General features: G+C 48.5%; 1 protein-coding gene across 1 annotated transcript in view; it reads left to right on the top strand.

The window, feature by feature from the left end:
* Positions 1-17,501, top strand: part of NEMF (nuclear export mediator factor) — a 58,883-nt gene that overhangs the window by 20,480 nt on the left and 20,902 nt on the right. Inside the window, exons 14-22 of the mRNA XM_088455329.1 lie at positions 1,557-1,739; positions 4,146-4,209; positions 5,307-5,395; positions 5,521-5,624; positions 13,278-13,340; positions 14,393-14,505; positions 14,642-14,699; positions 15,123-15,181; positions 16,999-17,119. Of these exons, the coding sequence (XP_088311455.1) occupies positions 1,557-1,739; positions 4,146-4,209; positions 5,307-5,395; positions 5,521-5,624; positions 13,278-13,340; positions 14,393-14,505; positions 14,642-14,699; positions 15,123-15,181; positions 16,999-17,119 (854 nt within the window). The remainder of the gene's footprint in view (positions 1-1,556; positions 1,740-4,145; positions 4,210-5,306; positions 5,396-5,520; positions 5,625-13,277; positions 13,341-14,392; positions 14,506-14,641; positions 14,700-15,122; positions 15,182-16,998; positions 17,120-17,501) is intronic.

Raw genomic sequence — 17,501 nt, 5'->3', positions numbered from 1 at the left:
AATGGGGGCAATGTTCTGTTGGTAGCTCCAGCTTGGCCCAGACGCCATTGGTACTCCGATCTTCAGAGCCTATCCATAAAAGCTCAGAGTGTGTAAGCTGGCCTCCAAATGGAAAAATTACCAAGTTGCTGTATCATATCACCCATACTGCTGAAGGTACATGGCACATGTGTGTATTATATGTATATATCATATCACCATGCTACTGAGGTACATGGTACAAGTATGCGTTATATGTACATATCATATTCATGCCTTACATTTGTATATATCATATCACCATGCTACTGAGGTACATAGAACAGGTGTGCATTATATGTATATATCATATCACTATGCTACTGAGATACATGGCACAAGTGTGCATTATATGTATAATCCATATTACCATGCTGTCGAGGTAGATGGCCAGTGTTGGACTGACTCACAGGGATACAGGGGAGAGCCGCAGTTGGCACCGCTGCCTGAGGGCGCCATCCCCTCCTCTAATGTCAGATACCAGACTGTGCACTTGAAATATACATTGTTACTCTATAATGTTGTTCAGGTACCTGATAGCCCCCATAGTGATCTATGTTCCTGCTCTAAGGGTCCGATTCAGACCCGCTCGCTAGATGCATTCGCACGCAGCCAAAGTATGCAAATCCCATGATCGCAAGGCATTAGCACACTCACTATGTCATGGCGTGCGATCGCGGTGTGTATTAAGACGCTCCCCAGCCTGTCTTAAGATGCCCACTTTCCCATGTCATCTCTAGGAAGTGTATGCAACAATCAGTAACATCGGACCCATACGCAGCACTTGTGGCTGACCATTCCCTACCACAAGCACTGCGAGCGCTTCAGTGTGTAATTCAGCCATGTGACGTGTACTATGACGCTGCGTCTTAATTATGCACGCCTCTAAAATGGCGCTAAGACGCTCAGACACGTCTGCATTCGCACCATCACACCCCCGTTTCCATCGACCATCCCCAGTCACCACCCACAAAAGGCTCGTCCTAGCGTGGTGTCTATGCGCTGTGAGCGAACGGTTTCCGATCACATTGACTGGTTTGCGCACTAAGTCTTATACGCATGCGCACATTGCAAACATCGGCAGGCTACGTGCGAACGCAGCCTAGAAGTTCGTTTCTATAGAAATGACTCCAATATTCACCTTCCTGCCAATTACAATTACCAGTTGGGTTATCAGATCTAATGTTTTCTTATGTGATAACTTTTCAAATACAGCATATTGCAAACTAAATCAGTAAGTAAATAAAGGGGTGCTAATGTAACCTGCATCATGTATCTATGTACTACAGGGCAGAATTCATAAGCTATTAGACAATCCATTTAGAACTCAATATTCAATTTATTAATCATATTAAATCACATAAAATATATATATTACTTAAAACAATCTCTTGTAATAATAGGATGTATTTAGCCTAGAAGAGTATTTCCAATAGACACTGTGTCAATGAATCTAAAGAATTTAGCACAAATGTGTCTATTCGGACCATGTACTAATTCCCATTGTGCCAGCCCATCTGAGTTTCCTGTGATTCCAGGAACCCGTATGTAGTTTCGGAAGAAGAGGAGGAAGAAGGAGAAGAGGAGAAACCGGATATAGATGAACCAAAAGGAAAGAAGAAAAAAGGCAAAAACAAACAGCAGCCAAAAAAGACCCAAAAGAACAAACCGATGCTGGTGGATGTAGACCTGAGCTTAACGGCATACGCCAATGCCAAAAAGTAAGTCGGTGAAATGCGTTGTGCAGTATCTGACTGACATGCTGTCATGTTGTCCAATACGGCCTACAATGAAATACTGCCTCCAGCCCAGGGCCCAAATGTATCATGAAACATTGAGAACCACTGCCTTAGTAAATCCTAGTAATATTCTACAAACTCTGTCCTCAGAACCCCACACAGATCACATTTTCCAGGTTACCCAGCAGGAGCACAGGTGTATTCATTACTCATTGACACATTTTAAAAGATCCACAGGTGGAGCTAATTATTTCACTTGTGATTCTGTGAAGAGACCTGGAAAACATGCACTGTTTGGGATCCTGAGGACCGAGTTTGAAAACCTGTGCACTAAGGTATGACTGACGCCATACATGGGATCGTTGTGGTTTTATTCAACAAGTGCGTAAAATAAGTATTATTCATTTCAGGCTTGGTGGCTTTATGTGATGACAGAATTCATGCATGATTTTTTTTTATATAAACTTTATTTATCAAAACCAGCATAGAAAATAGCGCTTGATAATCAATTTATTCTACACAGCAAATTTAGGTATTCTCGTTGGTGTGTGTTTTTTTTGTCAACTATATAACCCAAAGGGGTAACAAAGGGAAGCAGGGGAAGAGGGAATAAGATACTTAAAAGGGTATAAATAACATACATGTATGAGGCGGGCTGCACAATATGACCGTAGGAAAATACTGTGACAATACATATACATACCTTAGCAGTGAGATGACTAAAGGATGGGTGGGGGTGAAAAAAGGAAATAAAAGTGAGGGGATGAGGTCACTGGAGAGAGAAAATGTGCGTCGAGGAGGGGGGGGGGGGTTAGTATTTTACTTAAGACTTGAAGAGTAGACGGAGATCCATAGAATAGTAATTTGTTTGCGGTATTATGTAGAATACAGGAGATATACCCCACACAATATAAGGTGATTTGGCTGATGTTGCAAAATAGTATTGAGTAATACAGGTTACAGTAATGCAAGCGCTCGCTCTGAATAAGGGTGGGCGCTTTTTATTTTGGACACGTCCTCCTGGCCGCTCGCTAAGCTGTGGGTGACCACCCACAGCTTTTGCGAGTGGCCAGGTGATGGTTGCGACCATCAAACATGTGACGAGACCCTTGTGGTAGGGTCTTGTTCCCGCAAGCCCCAGTGAGCTTCCTGCTCTAATAGAGCAGGAAGCTCACTACTGACATCACGAGAGATGTCAGTAGGGCCGCCCTCAAACGGCAGGCGTTCCCGAAGGAACGCCTCCGTTTGGCCAGCCACCCCGCCGACCCGCCTACAAAACGGGGCGAGCTGTCGATCAACATCGACAGCCGCCCCGTTTGTAGAGAGCCCCGGAGCGAGTGAATTTCTCACTTGCTCCAGGGCTCGTGCGCAATGCTCCACCATCGACCCGTTTGCGAGCGGGTCTGAATCAGGCCCAGAGTGCCCTCAGATCCACAGGCATGCCATCAGAGAGGAGAGGGATTTAGGAGGATTGGTGGTGTTTAATCGTAGGTGAAAGGTACCATCAATATTAGTGCTAACAGATAATCTCACTGACTTCAACAAATTGAGCATTTAGAACAGAGGTTCCCAAACTCAATCTTCAAGGCACCAAAACAGTCCAGGTTTTAAGGAGATCCATTTTTGACCACTTAATTGTTACCTCAAACAATTTGCTTTAACCACCTGTGCTCAACCATGGATATCTCTCAAACCTGTACTGTTGGGGTGCCTTGAGGACTGCGTTTGGGAACCTCTGGTTTAGGAGGATTAAATAGGATTTGTACCCGTTCCTCAGGGTCAGTGGTTTCTTCCCTATCTCTCCTCCCAATTGAGCTTGTCAGGATCTGTAAGTCGTGAATGTATAAGAAAGACAGTTAAGGGTTGGAAAGTATTCCGGTAGAAGAGGTTTTTGACTGAGCAAATGGGTCAGATATGGTGGCCGGTTGCTGCCATGTTTTAAAAGTATTAGCAGTGGGATTTACTCATATCGCACTCGCAATGTCAACAGGTTAGCACCATAATGTCATTATGTCGATATGGTTAAAATGTGACCACCTGGAAAATGTTGACATAGGAAATGTCGACACCGTTAAAATGTCAACATATGACGGGCAAAATGTCTACAATAAAAATGTTAGGCTTAAAATTTGATGTCGGCATTTTGTACCTGTCGACATTATGGTGTCTATATAATGACTGTCGACAAAACACATCGGACCCTTAGGATGCAGATTGGTAGTGTTTGAAAAAGGTAGAGTAGATGCTCTAAATTTGTCATTTTGCTTTACCGTACTACCGGGGGGGTCAGCGCAGCTGAATGCCGCGGCCGCTCATCTTCAGGAATTGAATGCCGGCCTGTATGTCCATGCAACACGAAAGGTTATTGTGTCTACCATGTAATTGTAGGTACTATGATCACAAGAGACATGCAGCCAAGAAAACTCAGAAGACCGTGGAAGCGGCAGAGAAGGTTGGCTTGAAACTATTATTCGAGTTGAATGGGGGATCTAGTACATACTGTACATTTTCTGTTGATGTAGCTCTTTTACAGACATTATCACAAGGGGTGTTACTACCATGAGGTGAGATAAGTGCCTGGTCTCGAGTGGAAGGCGGGGGGCTAAATTTATTCCCAACGAACATCAAAACTTCTCTTTATCACTTTTTGGGTCTTGTCTAGGTTACCTAGTTTTCGATGACTGCTCAAAATATACTTTTGCCTCTCTTAGGTGCAGTTTCTATCACAAATTGAACGCAGCATTTAGTAAATGGTTAATGGGTTTTTATTTTATCTCTGTTGTACTTAGTGCCCACACTGGAATACATTAAGGAGGCCAGTTGGATTGCAGTGGAATTTGCAATTTGTCTGGCATGTTGAGTCCCCTTGGTAATATAGTCGCTTACGATGCACAGATGTCATTGGGTTGCTGGGATCCTTGGCAATGAAAGTCATCTGCACATGTCACTCAGCAATTTAAGGGTCAGCTGACTGACTCACATGCTTCAATAGGGAAGGTACCGACCTGAATTCCCTTCCTGTCGGGTGAAGCCCCACCTTTGTTTTTTATTTTTGTCTTGGGTGGGACCACACACTGTACAGAGATTGGCTGTTGTAGTTGAATTGAGCAAACATACTTTCTTTTTCCTCCACTAGGGGGCACAGGAATCACTCTGGGTATAGCCTGGAGAGGAGAGTTTGGGCACCAAACAGTTAATTGTAATTTCCCAAGTGCCCAGGCTCCTCCTCTATATCCCAGTTTGAGTTTGTTGCTGGCAGAAGCTGGGCACCAGTTTTAGGGGGGGCTGGTTTAGGTGGTCCCCAGCGGTTTAGTTTATTTTGTTTTATTTACAGGGTTTTTTTTTTTAGTAACAAGTGGGCAGTGAGAGGCGTCCTATAAGGACGTCCCCACTGCTGCTCCAGCGCCGGTGGCCGCAGCACTGGTGACAGGGTAAGTGTCTTCGGCTGCGGACTCCAGACCACCCGGAGTCGCAGCCGTGGGGGTAACAGCAATTTCCCAATTATCCTCTCATATGTCAGAATATATCTTGTGTGGTTTTTTATAACAGGCGTTCAAGTCAGCAGAGAAGAAAACCAAACAGACGCTGAAGGAGGTGCAGACTGTCAGCACCATTCAGAAGGCCAGGAAAGTGTACTGGTAAGATCACACAATTCCCCCTTAACTGCATAATGTGTATAGAGACCGGACATGCACTATCCCATCTGTGCTGCTGTAAGGTTTGTCCTGTCAGTGTTACCTCACACTGTGCTGGTTATCTCCAGGTTTGAGAAATTCTTGTGGTTCATAAGCTCTGAAAATTACCTGGTGATCGCCGGGAGAGATCAGCAACAGAATGAGATGATTGTGAAGAGATACCTGCGCTCAGGTGAGTGACCTCCCTTACACACTGGCCACCTTTCTTCTCCAATTTCCTTTTACGGCTCAGGTATAAGTTTTCAGGAATGATCAATTAGAGGGATATTTGTTCTGCTTTGTTATATAATGTGTGTGTGTGTTATAGTGTGCCACGAGCGGTTGTCATGTGTGCCGCGGTGTCAGAGCCGCCGGTCAGATTAGTGTACTGTGGACCGGGCAGCGCTGCCGCTGAGCTATTCTGGGAGTCTCAGGCACGCCCGGGTCGTGACCGGTCTAGGCGCGGTGGCGTGACATCACAGGTCACGCACGCCGCGTAGCCAGCCAGCCAGAGCTTAGACCCTGCTGACAGCTCTGCACTGTGTGCACCCCCAGCCAATGAGGGATAAGTAGGGCTAGAAAAATTTACATTTTTATTTTTTTATGTGGGGGCCAGTGTGTGCGTTTTATTCCTGTGGGGGCCAGTGTGTGCGTTTTATTCCTGTGGGGGCCAGCTTAGTGTGTTTTTATTCCTGTGGGGGCCAGCTTAGTGTGTTTTTATTCCTGTGGGGGCCAGTGTAGTGTGTTTTTATTCCTGTGGGGGCCAGTGTAGTGTGTTTTTATTCCTGTGGGGGCCAATGTATTGTTTTATTCCTGTGGGGACCAATGTATTGTGTTTTATTCCTGTGGAGGCCAATGTATTGTATTTTAGGCTGAGTACACATTTAACGATGTGTACCCACCCGACCTGTCTTGTGACGGGACACAGTGTGGGTTCCCGGCATCGGCAAGTGCATACACCAGTGGATCCCAAACTGTGCGCCGTGGCACCCTGGGGTGCCTCGGGACACTTGCAGGGTGCCTCAGGTTGGTGGTCCAGCACCAAATCAAATTATTTATGGTCAATGTAATGTAAATATGTGGACAAACAGAAGCACAAACCTGTCCATCACCACATAACTGAGCCTAAGGATGACAGGTAAGCACACAATTTATTTCACTTTACTACAATTTTTTTCTGAATTTCCCAATAACAAACATTTGGCCCAGGGGTACCGTGAAAACAGTGCTGTTACTCTAGGGCGCCGTGGTTCAAAAACGTTTGGGAATCACTGACATACACACTTGCCGATGTTATGGAGCGACATCACGACGGCGGGGGCAAAGCTGCATTCGGCAGTATGGCTCTCGCTGACTATATCGCCCGTTGGACCTGAATGCAGGTTCAAGGGGTGATGTCACTGACGATACGCAGGAGCGCGCATCGTACACGATATAGTGCACACTAGACGATGTGAATGATATATTGTACGATGCGGCCGATATCGGCCGGATCATACGATATATCGTCTAGTGTGTGCGCACCTTTATTCTTGTGGAGGCCAATGTATGTGTGTTTTATTCCTGTGGAGGCCAATGTAGTGTGTTTTATTCCTGTGGAGGCCAATGTAGTGTGTTTTATTCCTGTGGAGCCCAATGTATGTGTGTTTTTTTTTATTCGTGTGTGTTTTATTCCTGTGGAGGCCAGTGTGTGTGTGTGTGTTTTATTTCTGTGGAGGCCAATGCATGTGTATATTATTCCTGTGGAGGTCAATGTAGTGTTTTTTTTATTCTTGTGGGGGCTGCCAGGGTAGTGTGTGTTTTTTTTTTTTTTTTTATTATTATTATTTTATGTGGGAGCCAGTATGTAAGTTTTTCATAGGTCACGCACACCGCATTGCCAGATGGTGTGCCTTGGCAATTTTAATATCTCAAGTTGAAAAAGGTTGAAAATCGCTGTGTTCAAATATACACACAAACTGATTTAGAGTAGCACACTGCTGCAATCGCTCTAGTATCTTTGCTGTAGTCACGTTGGCGACTTTATGCTAATGCTGGTATCGGTCCTTCCCCTGGTGTACAGCCATGTGTCTGTGACTATATGCTAATGCTGGTATCAGCCCTTCCCCCTGGTGTACAGCTGTGTGTCTGTGACTATATGCTAATGCTGGTATCAGCCCTTCCCCTGGTGTACAGCCGTGTGTCTGCAAATCTTCTTTTTATTTTTCTCGACAAGGGGGCGTGGCCACGCCTCCCGCAATTAGGCCACACCCCTATTATCGGGGCCCACCACGGTTCTTGGCGGGCCTGTCTGTGACTATATGCTAATGCTGGTATCAGCCCTTCTCCCGGTGTACACCCCTGTGTCTGTGACTATATATGCTAATGCTGGTATCAGCCCTTCCCCTGGTGTACAGCTTTGTGTATGTGGCTATATGCTAATGCTGGTATCAGCCCTTCCCCTGGTGTACAGCTGTGTGTATGTGACTATATGCTAATGCTGGTATCAGCCCTTCCCCTGGTGTACAGCTGTGTGTATGTGGCTATATGCTAATGCTGGTATCAGCCCTTCCCCTGGTGTACAGCTGTGTGTATGTGGCTATATGCTAATGCTGGTATCAGACCTTCCCCCGGTGTACAGCCGTGTGTCTGTGACTATATGCTAATGCTGGTATCAGCCCTTCCCCTGGTGTACAGCCGTGTGTCTGTGACTATATGCTAATGCTGGTATCAGCACTTCCCCCGGTGTACAGCTGTGTGTCTGTGACTATATGCTAATGCTGGTGTCAGCCCTTCCCCTGGTGTACAGCCGTGTGTCTGTGACTGTATACTAATGCTGGTATCCGCCCTTCCCCTGGTGTACTGCCGTGTGTCTGACTATATGCTAATGCTGGTATCAGCCCCTCCCCTGGTGTACAGTCATGTGACTATATGCTAATGCTGGTATAAGCCCCCTCCCCTGGTGTACAGCTGTGTGTCTGACTATATGCTAATGCTGGTATCAGCCCTTCCCCCGGTGTACACCCCTGTGTCTGTGATTGTATGCTAACGCTGGTATCAGCCCTTCCCCTGGTGTACAGCCGTGTGTCTGTGACTGTATGCTGATGCTGGTATCAGCCCTTCCCCTGGTGTACAGCTGTGTGTCTGTGACTATATACTAATGCTGGTATCAGCCCTTCCCCTGGTGTACAGCTGTGTGTATGTGGCTATATGCTAATGCTGGTATCAGCCCTTCCCCTGGTGTACAGCTGTGTGTCTGTGACTGTATGCTAATGCTGGTATCAGCCCTTCCCCTGGTGTACAACCGTGTGTCTGCGACTATATACTGATGCTGGTATCAGCCCTTCCCCTGGTGTAAGCCGTGTGTCTGCAAATCTTCTTTTTATTTTTCTCGACAAGGGGGCGTGGCCACGCCTCCTGCAATTAGGCCACACCCCTATTATCGGGGCCCGCCACGGTTCTTGGCGGGCCTGTCTGTGACTATATGCTAATGCTGGTATCAGCCCTTCCCCTGGTGTACAGCCGTGTGTATGTGACTATATGCTAATGCTGGTATCAGCCCTTCCCCTGGTGTACAGCCGTGTGTCTGTGACTGTATGCTAATGCTAGTATCAGCCCTTCCCCTGGTGTACAGCTGTGTGTATGTAGCTATATGCTAATGCTGGTATCAGCCCTTCCCCTGGTGTACTGCCGTGTGTCTGTGACTATATGCTAATGCTGGTATCAGCCCCTCCCCTGGTGTACAGCCGTGCGTCTGTGACTGTATGCTAATGCTGGTATCAGCCCTTCCCCCGGTGTACAGCTGTGTGTCTGTGACTATATGCTAATGCTGGTGTCAGCCCTTCCCCTGGTGTACTGCCGTGTGTCTGACTATATGCTAATGCTGGTATCAGCCCCTCCCCTGGTGTACTGCCGTGTGTCTGACTATATGCTAATGCTGGTATCAGCCCCTCCCCTGGTGTACAGCCGTGTGACTATATGCTAATGCTGGTATCAGCCCCTCCCCTGGTGTACAGCCGTGTGTCTGACTATATGCTAATGCTGGTATCAGCCCTTCCCCTGGTGTACAGCTGTGTGTATGTGGCTATATGCTAATGCTGGTATCAGCCCTTCCCCTGGTGTACAGCCGTGTGTATGTAACTATATGCTAATGCTGGTATCAGCCCCTCCCCTGGTGTACAGCCGTGTGTATGTGACTATATGCTAATGCTGGTATCAGCCCTTCCCCTGGTGTACAGCCGTGTGTATGTAACTATATGCTAATGTAGTGTTCCCTCTAGCTCCGGCGGCAGGCAGGGCGCCGGAGCTAGAGGGGGCAATGTTGTGCGCGCGTGTCTGAAAAGGGGGCGTGTCTATAAGACGCGTCCCCCTTTTCGTCATACTTCGGGGCGTGCCCGGCGCTTACGGACATGCCGGGCAGCCCCCAAGCGCTGCAGAAAGGGAGAATAGACGCCGGGCGTCTATTCCCCGGCGGTGACCGGGTCACCGCATGTTTGTCCACCCGCGGGACACTGCGTCCCGCGGGTGAGAACGGCTCCCGCAGGCTGTTAGGGCAGGGCGCTTTTTGCCCTCCTCCTGGAGGGCAGGGTGCTTTTTGCCCTCCAGAAGGAGGGCAGGGCGCCGCGCCCCGCTAAAACAGCCTAGCGGGAACACTACTAATGCTGGTGTCAGCCCTTCCCCTGGTGTACAGCCGTGTGTGTCTGTGACTATATGCTAATGCTGGTATCAGCCCTCCCCCTGGTGTACAGCCGTGTGTATGTGACTATATGCTAATGCTGGTATCAGCCCCTCCCCTGGTGTACAGCTGTGTGTCTGTAACTATATGCTAATGCTGGTATCAGCCCTTCCCCTGGTGTACAGCTGTGTGTATGTAACTATATGCTAATGCTGGTATCAGCCCTTCCCTTAGTGTACAGCCGTGTGTGTCTGTGACTATATGCTAATGCTGGTGTCAGCCCTCCCCCTGGTGTACAGCCGGGTGTCTATAACTATATGCTAATGCTGGTATCAGCCCTTCCTCTGGTGTACTGCCGTGTGTCTGTGACTATATGCTAATGCTGGTGTCAGCCCTCCCCCTGGTGTACAGCCGTGTGTCTGTGACTATTTGCTAATGCTGGTGTCAGCCCTTCCCCTGGTGTACAGCCGTGTGTCTGTGACTATATGCTAATGCTGGTGTCAGCCCTTCCCCTGGTGTACTGCCGGGTGTCTGTAACTATATACTAATGCTGGTATCAGCCCTTCCCTTGGTGTACAGCCGTGTGTGTATGTGACTATATGCTAATGCTGGTGTCAGCCCTCCCCCTGGTGTACAGCCGGGTGTCTATAACTATATGCTAATGCTGGTATCAGCCCTTCCTCTGGTGTACTGCCGTGTGTCTGTGACTATATGCTAATGCTGGTATCAGCCCTTCCCTTGGTGTACAGCCGTGTGTCTGTGACTATATGCTAATGCTGGTGTCAGCCCTCCCCCTGGTGTACAGCCGGGTGTCTGTAACTATATGCTAATGCTGGTGTCAGCCCTTCCCCTGGTGTACAGCCGTGTGTCTGTGACTATATGCTAATGCTGGTATCCGCCCTTCCCCTGGTGTACTGCCGTGTGTCTGACTATATGCTAATGCTGGTATCCGCCCTTCCCCTGGTGTACTGCCGTGTGTCTGACTATATGCTAATGCTGGTATCCGCCGTTCCCCTGGTGTACTGCCGTGTGTCTGACTATATGCTAATGCTGGTATCAGCCCTTCCCCTGGTGCACAGCCGTGTGTATGTGACTATATGCTAATGCTGGTATCAGCCCTTCCCCTGGTGTACAGCCGTGTGTCTGTGACTATATGCTAATGCTGGTATCCGCCCTTCCCCTGGTGTACTGCCGTGTGTCTGACTATATGCTAATGCTGGTATCCGCCCCTCCCCTGGTGTACAGCCGTGTGTCTGACTATATGCTAATGCTGGTATCAGCCCTTCCCCTGGTGTACAGCCGTGTGTATGTAACTATATGCTAATGCTGGTATCCGCCCTTCCCCTGGTGTACTGCCGTGTGTCTGACTATATGCTAATGCTGGTATCAGCCCCTCCCCTGGTGTACAGCCGTGTGACTATATGCTAATGCTGGTATCAGCCCCTCCCCTGGTGTACAGCCGTGTGTCTGACTATATGCTAATGCTGGTATCAGCCCTTCCCCTGGTGTACAGCCGTGTGTCTGTGACTATATGCTAATGCTGGTATCAGCCCTTCCCCTGGTGTACAGCCGTGTGTATGTAACTATATGCTAATGCTGGTGTCAGCCCTTCCCCTGGTGTACAGCCGTGTGTATGTAACTATATGCTAATGCTGGTGTCAGCCCTTCCCTTGGTGTACAGCCGTGTGTGTCTGTGACTATATGCTAATGCTGGTATCAGCCCTCCCCCTGGTGTACAGCTGTGTGTATGTGACTATATGCTAATGCTGGTATCAGCCCTCCCCCTGGTGTACAGCCGTGTGTCTGTGACTATATGCTAATGCTGGTATCAGCCCTTCCCCTGGTGTACAGCCGTGTGTCTGTGACTATATACTAATGCTGGTATCAGCCCTTCCCCTGGTGTACTGCCGTGTGTATGTGACTATATGCTAATGCTGGTATCAGCCCTTCCCCTGGTGTACAGCCGTGTGTATGTGACTATATGCTAATGCTGGTGTCAGCCCTTCCCCTGGTGTACAGCCGTGTGTATGTGACTATATGCTAATGCTGGTATCAGCCCTTCCCTTGGTGTACAGCCGTGTGTGTCTGTGACTATATGCTAATGCTGGTGTCAGCCCTTCCCCTGGTGTACAGCCGTGTGTATGTAACTATATGGTAATGCTGGTATCAGCCCTTCCCTTGGTGTACAGCTGTGTGTGTCTGTGACTATATGCTAATGCTGGTGTCAGCCTTCCCCCTGGTGTACAGCCGGGTGTCTATAACTATATGCTAATGCTGGTATCAGCCCTTCCTCTGGTGTACTGCCGTGTGTCTGTGACTATATGCTAATGCTGGTATCAGCCCTTACCCCGGTGTACAGCCGTGTGTCTGTGACTATTTGCTAATGCTGGTGTCAGCCCTTCCCCTGGTGTACAGCCGTGTGTCTGTGACTATATGCTAATGCTGGTGTCAGCCCTTACCCTGGTGTACAGCCGTGTGTCTGTGATTATATACTAATGCTGGTATCAGCCCTTCCCCTGGTGTACTGCCGTGTGTCTGACTATATGCTAATGCTGGTATCCGCCCTTCCCCTGGTGTACTGCCGTGTGTCTGACTATATGCTAATGCTGGTATCAGCCCTTCCCCTGGTGTACAGCTGTGTGTATGTGGCTATATGCTAATGCTGGTATCAGCCCTTCCCCTGGTGTGTGACTGTGCAAGGACTGAGACGCCCACTTTGAGCGTCTGTAGAAGCAGCCATTGCTCGCACCACTGAAACTTGCACCAGCCCCATGCTAGGTGCAGATTCTCCGTCCGAGTATGGTCTCCTAAGCGGGGGATGAAGAGTCTGAATTTGCACACTCCCGCTTCACGCACATAAGACAGCGCATCTCCGTGCGTCCGCACAGCCACCTCCCAGTCACCGCTTGGGAACGCCCTATATATTTCTGAGACTGGGCAGCTCTATCACTACAGCGTCTGTCTGTACACACCATGGGACGCCTGCGCTGCGCAACTTTTAGCTACTTAAATGCCTGCGCAGTTGAAAATATCGGCATCGCCTCCACATCAGAATCGGGCCCATGTTGATCTGTAGACACAAGTGACATCTGGCTTCATCACACTATACCGATATATAACACACATTGTCATTTCTGTCTTTTGTGCATAGGTATTTTACTATATATTGACTGATGTCCCCTGTGTGTATAGGTGATGTATACGTTCACGCTGACCTGCACGGAGCAACCAGCTGTGTCATTAAGAACCCCAAAGGTATTACACAGTGTGCACGGATAGGATCTCTCCCAGTATATATCTGTCTCTGGTAACTATAATTACACAGAGAGTCTATGAATGACAGACGTTTCATTGCCGGAGAGGACTGTGCTCCATCGCGGGCTGAGGGTATAATATATATAAAATATAATAGAGCTATGTCTTATTAATGCTAGATTTAGTGGTTATCAGAGATAAAGCTCTGACGCCCCCATTTTCCTCACCTATTACTGTTTTACTGCATTTGACAAAACTGAACAAAGGGGGTCATTCAGACCCCTCGCAAGCGGATCGATGTCCCCACTGTGCATGCGCACGACGGAGGGAGCTCCGTCGTGCGACGGGCTCACCATCGCTCCGGGTCTCGCACCAAAGGGGGCGTGCTGTCGATGTTGATTGACAGCACGCCCCCTTTGGTCGGCGTGCCGGGGGCGTGCCTGCGAGACGGAGGCGTTCCCATGGGAACGCCTACCGTCTGAGGCCGGCCCCACTGACATCACTAGTGATGTCAGTGGGAGTGATTTTGGCTCTGATAGAGCCAAAATCACTCCAGGGCTTGCCAAAATCACTCCAGACCCTACCGCAGGGTCTCCGTCGCAAGTCCGATGGTCGCGACCATCTTTTTGGCCGCTCGCATATGCTGTAGGTGGTCACCGACAGCCATGCGAGCGGCCAGGAGGCCGCTCCATTTTCAGGGAGGAGGGCACTGATTCAGAGCGAGCGCTCTGGTCAGAGCGTTCAGCTCTGAATCAGGCCCAAAGTCTTTGTCGCCTAGTGTCCGCTTTTCCCCAATTCTAAATGATGAGAGTCCTAGTAAAGATAAGCGAGTATTGTAACATTTACAAATGAGGTGATTGCTTACACACGATGGAGACAGGCCAGCCATATTGTTGGTTAAACAAATGCAGCCATCTTGCCTCTGACATGTGACTGTTCCTAGGAGAATTGATAAGCGGCCTTCCCACTGTGTGTAGGAGATAGGCTCACCATACTAAGACCTCCATATCTCACCCTGTCTCATTCATTTGTTTTGACTATTTTCGACCTAGGTGAGCCGGTACCACCCCGTACCCTAACTGAAGCTGGCACAATGGCCGTCTGCTATAGTGCTGCCTGGGACGCCCGTGTTATTACAAGTGCCTGGTGGGTTTACCATAATCAGGTAATGTTCACATGTCTTTGTGTGCTTAATTCTGCTTTACTAGAAAGCATGAGGTAGGGGGGGGGGGGGGTCTCTTGTCACCTGATAAATTGAAATCCTACATTTTCATCCTTTTTTTTTTTTTTTCCCCTTTCAGGTGTCAAAGACCGCTCCAACTGGGGAATACCTGACAACTGGGAGCTTTATGATCAGAGGTGAGGGAACCCTTTCTGTCATGCTTTGGCAGCCAGCCTCCATATCCTAGAGCTTGAGACCCCCACATATCCGAGAGCTGATGTCACTGGGGCTAATATTCATGAGACCTGGCTTGTCTTCATGAGGTTCTGGTGAATCGATAACTCGCCACACAAAATGGCTGCCGCCATTGTGCGTAGGCGGCAGATGCACGTTAAAGTGTATCTATTGCCTACACTCGTAGCAGGAAGCTATTGTATGGGCTGGGTGCCTCATGCCTCAGTGATGTCTCTAGTTCTTAGTGAATTTATAGACTAATCATAAATATAGGTTCATTCTAAAAATTGGCTTATTTCACTGTGTGTAGGCTACTAGGGCACTTTGGGGTTACGGTTGTCACATTTGAACATCTGGAACTTATTTGTGTTTCTTTTTATTTTTAGGGAAAAAGAATTTCCTCCCTCCCTCTTACCTCATGATGGGATTTGGCTTTCTATTTAAGGTTTGTATGTAAAAGAGACTGAGGACCTCATTCAGAGTCGGTCGAAGCGGCCGCACGGTCGTACGCCTCCGATGTTCGTTAAACTGCGCATTTGAAAGTTCACAATGCGCGTGCGCAAACTAGCCGCTACGATCAAAAATTTCTCTCTCCTTGAACAGAGCCAGGTCGGTAGTTTGAGTGACAGATTGAGGCGTTTGTGGGTGGTAACGGGATGGTGCTTGAAAACCGGGGAGTGGAGTTCCGAACGCAGGCGTGCCTCATTATGCGAACAGCGTTTTATGGGTGTGCATACGGTTTATGGGAGTGCATAATTAACAAAGTAGCGTCATGGCACATGTGACATGGGAGGTTTTTACACTGACATGATCGTAGAGCTTAAGAGAGGGTATGGTCAACCTTAAGCTCTACGACCAGTGCCGATGGTCTCGATTAATCCTTATATGGCCGGAGATGACGTGTAATGCGTACGAGAAGGGGGCGTATTTTTTATCTTCCGGCCGCTTCCTCCCCTTGGTCGGGCAGCTAACGATCCGAACTTAGGGACGCAACATGCGAGTGCATCATTTGCAAATCCGGCCCCTTTTCCCGTGCGGTCGCTTCGACCGACTCTGAATGAGGCCCTGAAATCCTTATTGCTGCTGATTTAATTCACCTGGTCACTAACTTATTGCCTGATTCTGCCTGATTCATCGCCCGAACCTGCTGTCCAACTTGACGATATCGTCAGGTTGTGCAGGTTCGGGGATAAGGGAGGGTGTCTGCACTGAATTACATATCTTTCAGTGTGGGCTCAATGTCCACTGCGTAATATATTGAACGATAACGTCATTGTTCATTAATCGTGTAGTGGATATGTGGCTTAACTCTGCATACACACCAGCTGCACACACCTATTTCCACATTAGGCTATGTATTTCCAGCTGCCGCCCCCATTTCCGCATTAGGCTATGTACTTCCTCCCAGCTGCCTCCCATTTCCACATTGGGCTATGTACTTCCTCCCAGCTGCCGCCCATTTCCATATTAGCCTATGTACTCCCTCCCAGCTGCCGCCCATTTGCATATTAGGCTATGTACTCCCTCCCAGCTGCATGCCCATTTCCATATTAGGCTATGTACTCCCTCCCAGCTGCACGCCCATTTCCACATTAGGCTATGTACTCCCTCCCAGCTGCACGCCCATTTCCACATTAGGCTATGTACTCCCTCCTAGCTGCCGCCCATTTCCACATTAGGCTATGTACTCCCTCACAGCTGCATTCCCATTTCCACATTAGGCTATGTACTCCCTCCCTGCTGCCGCCCATTTCCACATTAGGCTATGTACACCCTCACAGCTGCACGCCTATTTCCACATTAGGCTATGTACTCCCTCCCAGCTGCTGCCCATTGACACTCATCTACCCGTAAGGCAGGGTTTTCCAAATTCTGTCCTCAACGCACCCTAACAGTCCAGGATTTAAGGCTATCCATACTTGTGCTATAATCAAACTGACTGAGGTACTAATTAAGTCACCTGCGCAGAAACATGGATAGCCTTAAAACCTGGTCTGTTAAGGTGCCTTGAGGACCAGGTTTCCGTGCGACTTGCGTATGGCTCAGAATACCTCCGTACTTATAGATGCGCGTGCAAGCGAATGGGAGGCGTGTGCAGTGAGGATATTCGCATCTGCGTCCATTGTGCGTACAATTCTGAACCGTGCCCTTTATCTGTATCTTCTCAGCTGACCAGTAGAGGGCAGCACTCAGTGCTCAGTGGATTTTCCATGGGCTCTAGGTATGTGCTGGTAACGATATGTGCTGCCGCTTTGTTTTCAGGTGGACGAGCCGTGCATTTGGAGACACAAAGGGGAGCGCAAAGTGAAAGTACAGGACGAGGATCTGGAAAGTGTGACGAGCAGTAACACAGCACTGGCGGAAGAGGAAAACGAGCCTCTGGGTGAGATCCATGAAGATACGGTAGTCGGGGGTATGCGCTATAAGCTAACCCTAGAGGCTGTGTATTGGTCAGTGATGCCCCATGCGTGCACTGTCCCCTACAAGAGCGGAGTGGGAGCCCCCGGAGAGAATGGAGATGGTTTGTAAGGGGCCAGTGATTTTGTGGCAAGCCCCTGGCATGTGTAATGTATGGCTCAGCCTTTCACAGCTCTGAGACCCTCAGCCCAGAGTCCATCATCTCATATCAATAACCCATATCCAGAGTCTTAGTTCCACCAATAAATGAAGCCTTGCTATGTACATAGAGATGCAGCAGGCTGTATTGATGGTGTTACTGTGGACTTTTAAGAGTTAACTTTACTGAGAAAATAAAATAAGCAATT

This window comes from Taudactylus pleione, unplaced genomic scaffold, assembly GCF_031769625.1.
Source record: "Taudactylus pleione unplaced genomic scaffold, aTauple2 ptg000652l, whole genome shotgun sequence".
Classification (NCBI taxonomy): Eukaryota; Metazoa; Chordata; class Amphibia; order Anura; family Myobatrachidae; genus Taudactylus; species Taudactylus pleione.
Note: the sequence above shows the minus strand (reverse complement) of the source record. Positions and strands in the feature narration are given on the sequence as shown.